The following is a 17587-nucleotide window of genomic DNA, read 5'->3' on the forward strand; positions in this document are numbered from 1 at the left end:
AGCTCATCAACTTTTGATTAATTCTGTCATTCTCAATTTTAACCAACTCAAGTTCTTTTCTTAAAGATGCGATCGTGTCAAGATGAAAATTAACTTCTCTTTATTTATCAAACAATGTGGATTGAGCCAACTTTGTTGCTTTATCATTTTCAATACTCTCTTTTTGAATCATTTTGATTGACCTAGATAACGTGTTATATGCCTCTTTTACCTGTTCTAGATCAAACTTTACCAAATCAGTATGTTGTTTCAATTCCTAATACTTAGTGTCTTTTTCAAGACACTCCATGCAAGGTTGTGAACAACTTTGACATGGAGTTTCGGGAATTGAAACATTTTCAACAACAATCTTATCCTCACACACAACTTTACCAACTTGATTTGACTCTGACTCAGACGATTTGACAACTTTGACCTCTAGGACTCCAATTTCCTCTCCTAGAACTGACATCTTATCAATTGACTTTGACTCCTGGAAATCTGTGTCTACCTCCTTCAACTTGCTCATCAACGCTTTGTCTGCAATTTCCTTTAGAGCCTCTCCATTCATTTCTTTTGAAACGTCGATCACCTCCTCGACTGCTTCTTTCTCTTCTTCAAATCTCGGACACGTTCCAGTTCTCGGTTCTTCAAAGTAATCTGCAAAAGAATCAAAAATGTTAGGAGGCAGAATAGATTTCATTGTATAAACAAATTCCTCCTGCCGTGATTGAAAGTTGAGAACTTCAGTCATTGATTCCTCAGCTTCTGCAGCACCTTCCGTAGAAACCTTTTCAAAAACCTCAGGAATCACCTCATTAACTACCTCAGTAACCACTTCATCAACCACCTCAAGAGCCACCTCACAAACAATCTCAGGAACTACCTCATCAGCAATCTCAGTAACCACCTCATCGATAACCTTCGACTCTGCAACTGTCTCGGTAATCTCAACTACCTCAGCCATCATTGCCTGGTCATCCTTTCCCGGTATAAACTTATCCCAACTAAACCCAGAAGCGACTTTTTCATCATCTTGGTTTACAATAAGCGCCTTCTCTGGTTTATTCTCGATTTGAGGCCTCTGAACAGCTGGCTGTTGATTTGGTCTGTGATAAATTGCCTGTCTGTAGTAGTCGTTTGTGAATGGGTTTTGATGATTATTCACTTCACGGTTGGGGCAATCACGTTTGAAATGACCACGTTCTTTACACTTAAAACAAGTAACCTTCGATTTATCAAACCCTAACTTTTGATCAGGGCCTGACAGACTGCTTCGACCAGTAATCTCCATAAAGCGTTGAGCTCTGCGTACCAGACTCGCCATGCACCACTTTATATCTATCAATTCAAGTTCTTCAGGATCGATCTGGTCGTAATCCTCTTTTGTCATATCAGGATTACCGATCCTTCCTGCTACCAAACCTTCATAAGCTTCCAGAACGGATGCTAGTAATGCGATGTGTTGCTTGGCTGCATTCTCGGTTATCTCATTCCCGTTCTTGATGTTGACAGCTATGTTACATTGCACGCCAGAAACAAATGCCTGCTGGTTTAAACCTGTAGAACTTTGAGGCGAAATCTGTTCTGGAACTTTGATGTTTGGCTCAAAGTTGGCAAATGGAGTAGACTGGCTTGACTGATAAGCATTGGATGCAACGTTGGAGGTGTTGTCAGCACTAAACCCGGTCTGAATCTTCGGACTTTGAACATTTGTTGCTGCCGGACTGTTTTTATAATACAATGACACATCTTGCGGCATATTTGCTGAGTTCATCTTCTTTATCTTTACCAGCTCCAGCTCATGAGCCTCTATTTTCTCGATAAACACGCTCAAACTGTAATTCACAAAATCTGAATTATTTTTCAACATCATCAAATACGTTCCCCATTCTTCATAGGGAAGCGCATCACATAGCTTGTCGATCCACTCCTCATTCGTTTTCTCAATATTCAACCTTCTCATTTCAACGACTAGATGACAGTATCTCTCTATCAGTTGCTTTGTCGACTCGCCTTTAATTCCAGTGCATATATCAAATTCTTTCTTTATCAGCGCTTTCTTACTTTTGATCATAGATGCACTGCCTTTAAACTTCTGTTCCTAAGCTTGCCATATCGATTGTGCACTCTCATTGTGCTGTAGCAGAACTAGAATATCTTCCTTGATCGCTTGCTGCAGAATACTAACCATCTTCTTCTCTGCTTTAAACTCTATCTGCTCCGCATCTGTAAGACTTGCGATAGTTTTCAACATTTTCAACCCATCCATCGGAGGAACATATTTGCGTTCGATTTTAATCCAGCATTCTAGATGGTTGGCCTGCACCCAGTTTTTGAATCTCCCAGACCACCCCGAATACTCATCCAGACTCATCAACTTTGGCGGCTTCTGCATAGTTCCAAGTTCGTTTTCCAAATTTACGTTTTGCATGATACTCGCCGGACTCTGAGTAACTCCACCACTACCAGCAAACATGTTATAAAAGTCTTGGTTTTCCATTTTTAGTCACAACGGAGAAATTTACACACAACTGTTCAAACAAGCGGATCTACACCAACCGAATAAGCGAACCAGCTCTTGAACCAATAAGCGAACCAACAGTAGTCCTATGAGCGGACTAGAACAATAACCTTTCGAGCGGACCAGAAAAACAACCTTTCGAGCGGACCAGAATAAACTTTCGAGCGGACCAGAAAAAATCTTTCGAGCGGACCAGAATAAATCTTTCGAGCGGACCAGAATAAATCTTTCGAGCGGACCAGACAACAAACTTTCGAGCGGACCAGACAACAACCTTAGGAGCGAACCTGAAAACTAGTGAACCTTGGAGCGGACCAGAAAAGCGAACCCTACACTGAACGTATAAGCGGATCTGTTTCACGAGTGGTTTTTGGTCACTTTTAGGCCGAATTTGAGTCTAATCTTCTCAAGGGTTTGTTATTAGTAGATTTTACACCTTTTGTCAAATTTTCAGTCCATTTCAACCATTCAAACTGTCCGAATCTACAAAAGTACGGGTAAAAAGCTTTGTATCGGGCAAACTAACTCACAACTGGCTCTGATACCAATTATAGGATCAGTTTTGACCTCTAGAACGAGTCAATCAGAGCTAGTGCGTGTCGGAAATGTCGCGGAAATACATTTCGGACATGATACAAAGCAAACAGTAAAAGAATGGAGTAGAAACAGAAGGATTATACTTTAAACACACTTTTTCACTTGTATTTCACTTGTCGTACGGACAACACTTCGACTTGATATCACATACAAGGTTACAAATGAAATACATCACAGGGGTATTTATACTGTTTCTGGTCCGCTTATGTGACATGCCACAAAAGCGGATCTCCCTATCAAGTGGGTTCGCTTTTGTGGACATGTGACACAAAAGCGGACCTCTTACATTCAAAACATAAAATTACAGTTTAACCCCCTGTACTATACAAAATCAACCTATCCAGACCCTATACATGAAACTAGCACAACAAAGACGAAGGCTTTAGACATTGTGTACCAACAGCCCCCCCTCTTCCCAAGACTAGGATGGTCCAATCAAATTGCATGCAAATGCATGTGTTAGAAGCTCTTTGATTGGGTGGTCTTTCCAAGACCATTTTGGTCCAATGAAAATCCATGCACTTTGCATGGTTAGAGACTCTCTCATTGGATGATATGGGTGGCCATTTTCTCTCACTTGATTTAAGATAATTGTTTATGACAATTTCAATGGAAGAACTTGTAAGACTTGAAAAAACACTAGAGATTTCTCTCTAGAAATCGGCCAACATAAGGTTGTGCATAAGGTTTTTTCAAGTTTGATTTTCAAGTGCAAAACTCCATACTCTTCTCTCATATTTTCGGCCAAGGGTTGGTTCCAAGAGAGGGATTTTAAGTGAGTTTTGAGTGTAAAAATCCTAGCTAAACACAAGGTGTTTGTTGGAAGGCTTGGGGTATACAAGCTTGAGGTATTCTACACTTGAAGACTACCATTCAAGAAGCATCATCTTCTTCATATCTTTAACTCCATGGAAGGTAGTATTCTAAACACCCTATGGTTGTGTTTTAACTTTTGATAGCATGCATGTTCGTATATGGATCCGGGGTTTGGGTTTTGCATATAAAATGGGTTTTATATCTTGCAAGTAACATGTTCTAAATAATTATTCCGCTGCGTTTTTATTTTATACGGATAAAATAGCTTTCATAAACATGTGAAAAACCCAGCAATTATTAGTATTAGTATTAGGATTAGTATTAGTATTAGTATTAGTATTAGTATTATTAGTATTAGTAGTATTATTAGTGTTATTAGTCTTAGTATTAGTATTATTAATATTAGTATTAGTATTAGTATTAGTATTAATATTAGTATTAGTATTAGTATTAGTATTAGTATTAGTATTAGTATTAGTATTAGTAGTAGTATTAGTATTAGTATTAGTATTAGTATTAGTATTAGTATTAGTATTAGTATTAGTATTAGTATTAGTATTAGTATTAGTATTAGTATTAGTATTAGTATTAGTATTAGTATTAGTATTAGTATTAGTATTAGTATTAGTATTAGTATTAGTATTAGTATTAGTATTAGTATTAGTATTAGTATTAGTATTAGTATTAGTATTAGTATTAGTATTAGTATTAGTATTAGTATTAGTATTAGTATTAGTATTAGTATTATTAGTATTATAGTCTTAGTGTTAGTATTAGTATTAGTATTATTAGTATTAGTAGTATTATTAGTGTTATTAGTCTTAGTATTAGTATTAGTATTATTAGTATTATTAGTCTTAGTGTTAGTATTAGTATTAATATTAGTATTACTAATGTATTAGTATTATTAGTATTAGTATTAGTATTAGTGTTAGTATTAGTTTTAGTATTAGTATTAGTATTAGTATTATTACTAGTATTAGTATTAGTAAAGTATTATTAGTATTAGTATTAGTATTAGTGTTAGTATTAGTATTAGTATTAGTATTATTAGTATTATTAGTATTAGTATTAGTATTAGTATTATTTGTATTAGTATTATTAGTATTATTAGTATTAGTATCAGTATTAGTATTATTAGTATCAGTATTAGTATTATTAGTATTAGTATTAGTATTATTAGTATTATTATTAGTATTATTAGTATTAGTATTATTAGTAGTATTAGTATTATAAGTAGTATTATTAGTATTAGTAGTATTATTAGTATTAGTATTATTAGTATTATTAATATTAGTATTATTAGTATTATTAGTATTATTAAGTTAATAGTATTAGTATTAGTATTATTCATATTAGTATTATTAGTATTATGATGAGCTGTGTTTTAGAAAGAGAAACTTAGAGAGAGGGAGAGTTAGACCAAAACAAGCTTGCTTCATTCATTCTTGATCACCGGTTATATAACCGAAATAACAGACAATAACAAACTTTCAAACTATTGCCCGCCTATCCTATAGGTCCCTATATTATGACTTTATTACACTTTCAGTCCTTATTATAATACTCATACACACACACTAATACATTTTACACAATGACCCCCTGAACTTTCTAAACGTTATCTTTACACATCAATAGTCCCCTGTTCTTGACATCTTTGTCCTCAAAGATCATCCAACTGGAAATCTGGAAACCTCAGCTGCAATTCATCTCTGAATTCCCATGTAGCATCTGAATCTGGCAAGCCAGTCCACTTAATCAATACTTGACCTGCAGCTCTGTTGCCCCTCCTGACAACTCTTGATTCCAAAACTTTTTCAGGTTTCAAAGAAAATCTATGGCCCTTTGGAATAGGAATGACTGTAGTGGGAGGACCTGTTGCCTTCTTCAGTAGTGAAGCATGAAATGTGGGGTGTATATTAGCATCATCAGGTAAGTCAAGCTTGTATGCTACTCCACCCACCTTTTGAACCACCAAGTAAGGCCTATAGTATTTAGGTGATAACTTGCTATAGGCATGACCCCTTATAGAACTCTGAACATAGTTCTGTAACTTCAAAAATACCCAATCTCCCACTGCAAAGACCCTATCAGACCTGTGTTTATTTGCCTGCTGTCTTAGTCTATTTTGAGCCTTTTCAAGTGATTGTTTCAACAGCCTGATTGTTTCTTCCCTACTGATCATAAAGTCATCCACAGCAGCAACCATGGAATCTCTGTGCACATAGGGTACATGTAAGGGTGGAGCATAGCCATACAAGGCCTGGAATGGAGTTGTATGTGTGGCTGTGTGATAGTTAGTGTTGTACCAAAATCCTGCCAAAGATAACCATTTCATCTAAGAGCTGGGCCTCTCCATTCTCATGCATCTCAAATAAGTCTCAACACATCTATTGACTACCTCAGTCTGGCCATCAGACTGAGGGTGATATGCTGTAGATAAGGCCAAAGACACCCCTTGTAACCTTGTGAATTCCTTCCAAAAATGGCTTAAGAAGATAGGGTCTCTGTCAGAAGTGATATTGGAAGGCCACCCATGCAGCTTATAGACATTGTCAAGGAATAACTGAGCCACTTGTGCAGCAGTAAAAGGGTGTGATAAAGCCATAAAATGGCTGTATTTGGTTAGCCTATCAACTACCACAAAGATCACCTCTTTACCTTGTGATTTTGGAAGACCAGATATAAAATCCATGCTTATATCAGACCATACCTCAGTTGGAATAGGTAATGGCTGTATTAAGCCAGGGTATGCAGAACTGTCATACTTAGCTTGTTGACAGACATTGCAAGCCCTTATAAACTCTTTAATGTGCTTAGTCTGACCCTTCCAATAAAACAAACTCTTTAACCTTTGGTGTGTGGCATGCACCCCACTGTGTCCACCCATGGAGGAAGAATGGCATATTTCAATAAGCTTTTTCCTTAATTCCAGATTTGCCCCTATCACTAATTTCTGCTTTCTTTTTAATAACCCATCATGCCAACTATAATGATGGACCTCTTCCCCTTGTAACAACTTCTGAATAACATTTTGAACCACTGGATCATGTTCCCAACTGTCCTTTATATCTTTCAATAGTAATGGGTCAAAGGATGACATTACCATAGTATAAACAATGGAACTCTCAACTCTTGATAGGGCATCTGCAGCCACGTTTTCAACCCCTTTTTTATTTTGAATCTCATAGTTGTAACCCATCAGTTTAGATAGCCAAGAACGTTGTAAGGGTGTGGTAATTTTTTGTGTTAGTAAATGTTTTAGGCTTTTCGGGTCTGTCCTTATAATAAAAGGCTTAACAACCAGATAATAATGCCATTGTTTAATGGCCATTATTTTGGCTAGTAACTCTTTTTCATAAACAGATAAAACCATTTGTCTAGGACATAAGCGTTTACTGAAAAAAGCCAGGGGATGGTTATCTTGTATTAAGACTGCCCCAATTCCTTTCCCTGAGGCATCAGTCTCTATGATGAAAGATTTAGTTAAATCAGGCAGTGCTAAGACAGGAGCCTCAGTTAATGCATGTTTCAACTGATCAAAAGCTTGTTGGGCCCTGTCATTCCACTTAAAAGAGTCTTTCTTTGTTAATTCAGTCAGTGGCTTTGCAATCACACCAAAGGACCTTATGAATTTTCTGTAATACCCAGCCAACCCCAAGAACCCTCTAAGCTGCTTCCCTGAACTGCCTCGGCCACCCCATCTTTGTTGATTTTGTGACCCAATTATTCCACTTGTCGTCCACCAAAACAACATTTTGATTTCTTTGCAAATAACTGTTGATCCTTTAAAATTTTTTAAACCTTCTCAAGATGAACCAAATGCTGATCAATATCCTGGCTGTAAACCAGTATATCATCAAAGAAAACTAATACAAATTTTCTCAAAAAAGGTCTGAAAGTTTGGTTCATTAGAGCTTGAAAGGTTGCATGGGAATTATTAAGCCTAAAGGCATAACTAAAAACTCAAACAGCCCCTGATGTGTTCTAAATGCAGTTTTATGAATGTCATCATTGAACATTCTCACCTAGTGATAGCCAGATCTCAAATCCAGCTTAGAAAACACAACAGCTCCTTTTAATTCTTCTAAAAGTTCATCAAAAGGGGTATGGGAAAACTGTTCTTGATGGTGGCATTGTTGAGTTGTCTATAATCAACACACATTCTCCATGTTCCATCCTTCTTTTTTACAAGAGCCATAGGAGCAGCAAAAGAACTTTTGCTGTTTCTTATCACCCCTGATGCCAATAACTCCTCAGTCATCTTTTCAATAACATCTTTTTGGATTTATTGGTATCTGTAAGGTTTCTGATTAATAGCCATCTCTTCATTTTTTTAGTTCAATTTTATGATCACATTCTCTTGATGGTGGTAAGCCTTTGGGTTCTTCAAACACCACTGGATACTGATTCAGCAGTTCTTCAAGTCTATCATCTCTTACTTCTTTGGACACATTTGTGCTTTGACCATTTTGCCCTTCTAATGATACCAGCTGAATGCCATACATGTGAGATTCTACTAACTGATTTGGGTGGCTCAACATATGCTCCATTTGTTCTATAGAACAAAGGCTCATCTTGTTATTATTATTAATCCCTTTCAACATTTTCTTCTCACCGTTAACCATAAATTCCATGGTTAACTGGTTGAAGTTCCAAACAATATCACCCAATGGAGACAACCACCGGATGCCCAACACCATATCATAACTATCCAATGGGATTACCATCACATCTACTTCAAACCACATCCCCTGCATCATCCATTGAAATTTCTTACACATTTTTGCACAACTAATCTGATTCCCATTTGCCACTGATACTTTCAGGGCTGGTACATCATAGGTAACACATTGTAATAATCTTGCCAACCTTTCACTGATAAAATTGTGTGTGGAACCAGAATCCACTAAGATGTACAATCTTCTGGTTCCAAAAGAGCCCACAATCTTCATTGTGGAATATGAAGGAACGCCATTCATGGCATGGATAGAAATTTAGGGTTGTCCCAATATCTCAGCCAGTTCCATGATTTCATTCTCTACTTCCTCCTCTATTTCCTCATCATCCAGGATCTCGATCACAAACAACTGTCTATTTTTACATTTATAGGTAGCAGAATATTTCTCTGGACAAAAGAAACATTCTCCTCTTGCCCTTTTTTCATCAGCCTCTTTAGTGGATAATCTTCTCACACTTTTATGTCCAAACTTGTTATTATTATTATTATTAGGTGTAGGTAGTAAGGGAGGATTTGAAGAACTTACATTTGTTGTTCTATTCCCATAACTTGTCTTTCCACCACTGTTGGAAGAAGCAGACGAATTCCAACTGTTTTTCCTTACTTCTTTACTTCCAAATAAGGTTGTGTGAACCTTATCTTGCTGCTTAGCCATAGCAATGGCTTCTCTCAATGTTCTTGGTCTGAAAACCTTGATTAGACATCTTATTTCAGGTTTCAGACCTCCAACAAATAGGCTAGCAGCATATTCTTCGGACAATGTGACCTTAGTCATCAGTAAATCAAAAGAATTGCAGTATTCATCAAGTGAACCAGATTGCTGCAAATTCTTGAGTTCGTCCATTGCGTCTTCCCGTAGGTCTTCTGAAAACCTAGTGGTAATGGATCGAACATACTCATCCCAAGGAATCAATTCAATGGGTCTGTTAGAACTTGACAGATACATTGCCGATGATCTTTTCCTGTTTATTAACCCGGACATGGTCTCTGTTAAAGTGATGCGTGATACATTGGAATTGTTTACTAGAATGTCGGGACTAACTCCGAATCTAGCTAAAAGTACTACATTCTTTTGCAATGTCTCTCAGGTGGTCAAGCAGGAAATTCGGTCGCTATTGCCGTTTCAAGAGGGAGAGCTCCCTGTGAAGTATTTGGGAGTGCCTCTTATATCTACTAAGCTTATGTATAAGGATTGCAAGATTCTTGTGGACCGGGTAGATAAAAAGATCGATCATTGGATGAATAAAACTCTTTCTTTTGCGGGTAGACTCCAACTGATTAAATCAGTCATATCGGCTATGCATATTTATTGGGCATCTGTGTTTATGCTTCCAGCGCGTATTATTGGTGATATTGAAAAGCGTATGCGGAATTTTCTATGGAGCGGGGGGCTGAATAAAGTTAGCCATCCTAAAGTGGCATGGAAAAATGTTTGTCTTCCTAAGACGGAAGGGGGATTGGGTGTTCGAAGGATCCAGGATATGAATAAAGCTCTTCTCGCTAATCATGTTTGGAGTATTTTGCTTAAAAGGGAGTCGTTGTGGGTTAAATGGGTCCATTCTTACAGGATTAAGGGCAAGAACTTTTGGGATATTCCGTTGCGGGGTAGCATGACTTGGGGGTGGCGGAAAATTCTTAACCTTCGTGCTTCTATTCGCCAGTTTACTTGGTATGAGATTGGTAATGGCCAGAGCACGAATGCATGGCATGATAACTGGTGTAATCATAGTCCTTTGGGAGCCTTCATTACGCCAAGACGCATACATGGGGCGGGATTTAATATGAGTTCTAGAGTTGCGGATCTTGTCAGTCACCGTAGTGAGTGGACATGGCCTAGCTCGTGGCTTCAGCTATATCCGGGTTTGATGAGTCTTGTGCCGCCTATTCTGAATCAAAATGCTCCGGATAAGTTGATATGGAAGGATAGAGATGCTAAGCATAGGGAGTTCAGTACTTATGAAGCCTGGGATAACGTTCGTTCGCGGGGGGAAGAGGTTCTTTGGGCTGAGCTGGTGTGGTTTTCTCAGTGTATCCCGAGGCATTCGTTTCACATGTGGCTTGTTATAAAAAATAAGCTCAAAGTAATAGAACAAATGGCTCTGGCGACTCTGGGCGATATTGGCGATCTACTGAAACCCTAACTTTCTTGTTCTTTCGATCTTGCTGATCTTCTTTCTTGATTGATTTGGGTTAGGAATTGTGGTGTTGTCGTTCCTTCTGAGTAAGGATACTAGACTTCACCGTGGTTACTAATCTTTTGACGTCAGATTTAGGGTTAGCTTTTGTTTCGTTTCTTGTTAGGGTTTATCGCTAATTTGCTTGGTTTCTCTCTTCTGTTCATTATTATTGTTCGTTGCATGCTGCTAGATTACGTGTGGTATGGATTTTAATCAATCTTTGCCGGTGGATAAGGACGCTAGGAATGTGAAGCCGCCGGATATCTTGCTAAACCCTAATAAGGGTTTTACGGCTAGAGTATTGAACATAGATGGCAAAACATTCTGCCCGCGTAGGGGTGTTTTGTCGGATCATCAGCAGGGACCGAAGATAGTTAATATTATCGACGAACTAACCAAGATCACAGTTCCAGTTGAATGCATAGCGGATGGTCATAATGGTGCAACACCTGATTCGGTGCATGCTGAAGGAGAAAATTCTAACCCTAATAGTTCTACTCAGACGTATGCGGATAGGGTTAAGATTAATACTAAAGGGAAACGCGAGGTAAATTTCAGGTTATTGGAGTCTACAGAAATGGTGGAGGAGGCTGATGTGGTCATACCCAAGGAAGCTGTTAGGCAGGTACAAAAGAAATACGAAAACGTTCTGTATGGTTATTTTCTAGGTGATAGATTGCCGTTCCCGGTGGTTGAATATTATGTTAAGAATGTTTGGGCGAAGTATGGTTTTGTTAAGCTCATGATGAATTCAGATGGTTTTTTCTTTTTTAAATTCGATTCCAAGGAGGGCATGAATAAAGTTCTTGAAGGTGGTCCATGGCTGATTAGGAAGATGCCGTTATTTTTGAATGTTTGGGGCCCAACAACTAGCTTAAAAAAGGATGGTATCAAGTCGGTTCCAGTTTGGATTAAATTCCATAATGTACCGCTTGCAGTTTACACAGATGATGGGCTTAGTCTTCTGGCGTCTAAAGTTGGTATTCCCAAGAGGTTAGACGCTTATACTGCGGATATGTGCATTGATAATTGGGGGCGTACCAGTTATGCTCGAGCTTTGGTAGAGATTAATGCGGATAATGAATTAAAGAACCATGTTATAGTTGCTATCCCGAAAATGGATGAAGAGGGTTTTGTGAAAGAAACCATTAAAGTAGAGTATGAATGGAAACCTCAACGATGTGAGACTTGTTGCTTGTTTGGTCATAACAATTCGTCATGCCCGAGAGTTCAAAAAGAGAAGGCTAAGCAGGTTACGATTGATGAGGAGGGATTTATCATGGATAGAAGGAAAACGGCTAGGTATGGCTTTCCACAGAAAAAGCAAAAACCAAAGTTTGTATACAAGCCTAAGCCTAATTATGCGGGTGCAAGTACGTCAGGAACAAAAGATCAGCCGGTAGCTAAACAAGACTCTCATCCGGTGAACACTCACAATAAGTTTGAAAGTTTAGCAGATGATTCTTTGAAATCAGGTACTTTAAATGAGTTGCAGTTGGAGAATCCGGTGTATGAGAAGGTGGATGGAAGCACGAGTAGACCTGTGGACGTGAGTAATAAGCAACCGAATCAGAGTAATTATGAGGAGGAGGGTTTTGAAGATCCTGTCAATACGGAAATGTCGTCTTTTATGAGTATGTATTCAAAGAATAATCGTTCTGAGGGGGCAAGCACTCCCGGTGATATGGGTTTTTATGGATAGCATAGCCGCCTGGAATATAAGGGGCTTGAACCGGCCCCTGAAACAAAGGGAGGTTCACCAAATAGTTAAAGATAATCATCTAAGTGTCTGTGCCATCTTGGAATCTCATGTGGAGGTTTCTAAGCTTTCGAAAGTCTGTGGTAGGGTGTTTAAAAAGTGGGATTGGACGTCTAATGGGGGGGTGTGTAATAAAGGAACCAGAATTATTGTAGGTTGGAATGCCGATTATTTTCAGCTTATGGTTCTTGCCCAAACGGATCAGGTTATACATGTTCAGCTTAAGTCTACTTTCGATGCCAAAATTCTTTTTGTGTCTTTTGTTTATGCTAAGAACACTTATCAAGAGCGACGGGTGTTATGGCAAGACTTATGTAAGCATAGTTTGGTTGCCGGAAACCATCCGTGGATTGTTATGGGGGATTTCAACTCGGCCCTTTATATGGATGACTGTTTGCATGGTTCGTCCACTCCTACGACAGGTATGCGAGATTTCTTCGAGTGTGTTCAACATAATGAGTTGCTTGATATTCCGGGCCATGGTCTTCACTTTACGTGGAACCAAAAACCAAGAGATGGTATTGGTATTCTTAAGAAAATTGATCGGGTCATGGGTAATGTTCGTTTCTTGGATGAATTCCCGAATGCTCACGTGTTTTACCACCCTTACCGTTTGTCTGACCACACCCCGTGTATTCTAAAAATGGCTAGAGAGGTTCGGCCTAAACCTAAGCCATTTAAGTTCGCTAACTTCATAGCTTCTAAGGATGGGTTTAAGGAGTGTGTTATGGCTGAATGGAGCAAAACGATTGTTGGTATTCCTATGCTCTCTGTGGTAAAAAAGCTTCGTAACCTTAAACATCCGTTGCGGATCCTTCTTCATAAACAAGGTAATTTGCATGCTAAGGTTGAAAGTCTTAGAGCGAGCCTGGATGATATTCACAAGCTGATTGATCAGAACCCGTTTGATGCTGCTCTTCGGGTCAAAGAATCTAACATTATAAAGGAGCTACATTGTGCTGCTTATGATGAGGAGTCGTTTCTCAAACAGAAAGCGAAACTTGATTGGCTTAGTGCGGGTGATGGTAACACAACATATTTCCACAACTTTGTTAAAAGTAGGAATGCACGGAGCAAAATTTACTCTATTAATGACGCTAATGGTAACCATTATGAGGGTCCAGATGTGGAGCATGCGGTTGTAGATCATTATATGAAGTTTTTGGGTGTGGAGTCCGAGGTTGATGAGCTGATTATGGAGGATTTGTTTTCTAAATCCGTTAGCCCTATTGATGCTAATAATATGATTCGTCCTGTGACTAGAGAAGAAATAAAGGCTGCTATGTTCAGTATTGGTGATAATAAAGCTCCAGGTCCTGATGGTTTCACTTCGGTTTTCTTTAAGAAAGCTTGGGATATAGTGGGTGAGGAGGTTTCGGATGCTATTATGCAATTCTTCGATAATGGTAAACTGCTTCAACAGGTGAATCATACTATTATTGCTCTTGTCCCGAAGGTCCCGACTCCCTCATCGGTATTGGATTATAGGCCCATTTCTTGCTGCAATGTCATTTTTAAATGCATCAGCAAAATCTTGGTTGATCGAATTAAGTGTAGTTTGGGTAGTTTGGTAGATATCAGTCAATCTGCTTTTGTTCCGGGTAGGAAGATTACTGATAATATTCTGCTCACTCAGGAGCTTATGCATAATTACCACCTTCAAAAAGGTAAACCAAGATGTGCGCTCAAGATTGACATACAGAAAGCTTATGATACGGTTAGTTGGTCTTTTTTGAAATCTATTCTAACCAAATTTGGTTTCCCGAGTAAAATGGTTGAGTGGATTATGACATGTGTATCCACTGTCTCCTTCTCGCTGAGCATAAACGGGAATCTTTGTGGTTATTTCAAAGGTAGAAGGGGTCTTCGGCAGGGTGACCCTATTTCTCCTTACTTGTTTACTTTAGTTATGGAAGTTCTTTCGTTGCTATTACATAGAGCAGCTGATCAACATCATGCGTTCAGATATCACGATAAATGCAAGCAACATAAGATTCTCAATGTCTCATTTGCTGATGATCTTTTCTTGTTCGTCAATCCGGACATGACCTCGGTTAAGGTGGTGCGTGATACTTTGGAATTATTCACTAGAATATCAGGGCTAACCCCGAATCTAGCTAAAAGCACAGTGTTCTTTAGCAATGTTTCGTTGGGTGTTAAACAGGAAATCCGGTCCCTTCTGCCGTTTCAAGAGGGTGTGCTCCCTGTCAGGTATTTGGGTGTTCCGCTAATTTCTACAAGGCTTATGTACAGGGATTGTAAAATCCTGGTGGAAAGGGTGGATAAAAAGATTGACAATTGGATGAATAAGTCTCTTTCGTTTGCGGGGAGGCTTCAGCTAATTAAGTCAGTTATTTCGGCTATGCATATATATTGGGCTTCAGTTTTTATGCTCCCGGCTCGTATTATGGCAGATATTGAAAAAAGGATGCGAAAGTTTCTTTGGAGTGGTGGTGTAGCGAAAGTTGTTCATCCTAAAGTTGCGTGGAAAAACGTATGTCTTCCGAAATCGGAAGGGGGTTTGGGTGTGAGAAGAATTCGGGATATGAATAAGGCGTTGCTTGCGAACCACATTTGGAGTATCTTGCTTAAAAGGGAGTCTCTTTGGGTGAAATGGATCCATTCTTATAGGATTAAGGGAAAGAATTTTTGGAGCATTCCCTTTCGTGGTAGTATGACTTGGGGATGGAGAAAAATCCTAATGATTCGATCTTCGATTCGTCAGTTTGTTTGGTATTCTATCGGTAACGGTCGGGACACTAATGCGTGGTATGATAACTGGTGTGACCATAGCCCTTTGGGCGATTTCATTACCCCTAGACGAATACATGGAGCGGGTTTTAATATGCAATCTTCTGTGGCAGATCTTGTAGGTAGCCTCAATGAATGGATATGGCCGGATACATGGTTTCAGTTATACCCGGTTCTCACGAACTTTATTCCTCCGGCTCTTAACCAAAATTCGGACAAGCTGATTTGGAAAGATGGTCAACATATGCAAAAGGAGTTTAGTGCTAGTGAGGTTTGGGATAATATCCGTTCGCGTGGGGAAGAGGTGAACTGGGCTGAATTGGTGTGGTTTAGTCAATGTATCCCTAGACACTCTTTTCACATGTGGCTTGTCATCAAAAACAAGCTGAAAACCCAGGATCGTATGAGGATTTGGGATGCTGGAAGTGCTACTAATCTTAATCTGATGTGTTGTCCTCTTTGCAGGAAGGGTAAAGACTCTCGGGATCATTTATTCTTTCAGTGTGCTTATGGGGAACAAGTGTGGAATATGGTTAAAACTATGGCTTATATGGATGTAGTGGATGCTAATTGGGACTCTATAATGACTTGGTTCTCACAGCATAGATCGAGTAAGTCGCCTGAAGTTTCAGTTGGTAAAATGGTGGTGGCTGCATCTACTTATTTCATTTGGCAAGAAAGAAACAATAGATTATTCACTCCAAATCAAAGGAAGGCTGCGTTGCTTGCTGATATAGTCTTGCATACGGTGCGTATGAAGCTGATGACATTCAAAGCAGGAAAAGGTTCCAAGAATCCGTTAGTTTTAGAGCGGTGGAAGTTCCAAGTGAAGTCTATGAGCATCGATCCAGGCTAGAGTCGGTTTGAGTTTTGTGTTTTGTTTGTTGCCATTGTTTCGGCTTTTGGTTGTTTAGTCTTTGGTTGTTTGGCTTGGTTGTGAACTTGTTGGTTTTGGTTGTGCTAGTCTTGGGATGCCAAGTCTAGCCCTAGTGTGCTTCTCTGGCACGCTCGTGTGATTTTTTTATTCTTTATTTATAAAATTCACCGGGGTAACCCTTTACCCAAAAAAAAAAAAAAAAAAAAAATAAGCTCAAAACTCAAGATCGGATGGGGATATGGGACGCAGGTAGTGCAACTAATTTAAACCTTATGTGTTGTCCGCTTTGCTGGAACGGTAAAGATTCTCGTGATCACTTATTTTTCCAATGCTCGTTTGGGTTGCAAGTGTGGAATTTGGTTAAAGATTTGGCGTACATGGAAACAGTCGATGCCAATTGGGATTCTATTATGAATTGGTTTTATCATAATCCTTCGGGTAAGTCGTCAGAATTTTTAGTTGGTAAAATGGTTGTTGCGGCTTCAACTTATTTTATATGGCAAGAGAGGAACAATAGATTATTTTCTACAAAGCAGCGGGAGGCTACCTTGATTGCAAATATTATTCTCCATACGGTCCGCATGAAGTTGATGACGTTCAAGCCAGGGAGAGGATCCAAGAGTCCGTTATTGCTAGAGCGGTGGAAGTTCCAAGTCAAGACTATGAGCATTGATCCGGGCTAGAGTGGATAAGTAGTCTTTGTGTGTCTTGTTGTTGCCTTTGTTTTGGCTTCTGGTCGTGTTTGGATGTGGTTGTTTTTGTTTTGTTTGGTCGTGAATGCTTGTTGGTGTTTTTGGTTTTGCTAGTCTTGGTATGCCAAGGCTAGCCCTAGTGTGCCTCTCTGGCCCACTCGTGTTATTCTTTTTTCTTTATATAAAATTCACCGGGGTAACCCTTTACCCAAAAAAAAAGAACTTGACAGATACCCTTGATGCCATTTCAAAGCAACTCCCTCAAGATTAATGACTGCAAATTGGACTTTCATATTTTCAGGAGTTTTGTCAATTAAGAAAAAATGATTGCACTTATAAATCCACCCATCAACATCATCACTGTTGAATTTGGGGAAATCCAAACGGCCAATTCTTGATAATCTTTGATCATGGTGGTGCATTTGTAGGTGATTATTATTATTCTGCAATTGGAAAGATTCCAACTGCTGTTTAAGGCTATCAAACATGGTTTGTAGGTTAAGATTCAATTGATTGATGGCTGTTCTATTATCTTCATGAAGGGTTTGAGAATTTTTAATGGATTGAGCATGTTCTTTCAAGGTTTTCTCAAGTTTATCCATTTCTTGTTGACGAGTGTTGGCTGCCATTAATGGTGATTGAAAAGAAACGAAACAAAATTAAGAACAAGA

At 38.8% G+C, this 17587-nt stretch overlaps 2 protein-coding genes across 2 annotated transcripts; both read left to right on the plus strand.

The window, feature by feature from the left end:
• The first annotated feature begins 9577 nt into the window (after positions 1-9577).
• On the plus strand, positions 9578-10801 carry LOC110929794. The gene has a single exon (XM_022173010.1). It carries the CDS (start codon positions 9578-9580, stop codon positions 10799-10801), a length of 1224 nt encoding a protein of 407 aa, XP_022028702.1.
• Positions 10802-16454: 5653 nt separating this feature from the next.
• LOC110929636 lies at positions 16455-16907 on the plus strand. Its single transcript, XM_022172829.1, has one exon. The coding sequence runs from the start codon at positions 16455-16457 to the stop codon at positions 16905-16907; it is 453 nt and encodes a 150-aa protein (XP_022028521.1).
• The last annotated feature ends 680 nt before the right edge of the window (positions 16908-17587 follow it).

The sequence above is a fragment of the Helianthus annuus genome, chromosome 7 (genome assembly GCF_002127325.2).
Source record: "Helianthus annuus cultivar XRQ/B chromosome 7, HanXRQr2.0-SUNRISE, whole genome shotgun sequence".
Classification (NCBI taxonomy): Eukaryota; Viridiplantae; Streptophyta; class Magnoliopsida; order Asterales; family Asteraceae; genus Helianthus; species Helianthus annuus.

Excerpts from the sequence above, each read along its gene's own strand:
- LOC110929794 (XM_022173010.1), top strand. The coding sequence starts at position 9,578 with ATGGGTCTGTTAGAACTTGACAGATACATTGCCGATGATCTTTTCCTG.
- LOC110929636 (XM_022172829.1), top strand. The coding sequence starts at position 16,455 with ATGGGGATATGGGACGCAGGTAGTGCAACTAATTTAAACCTTATGTGT.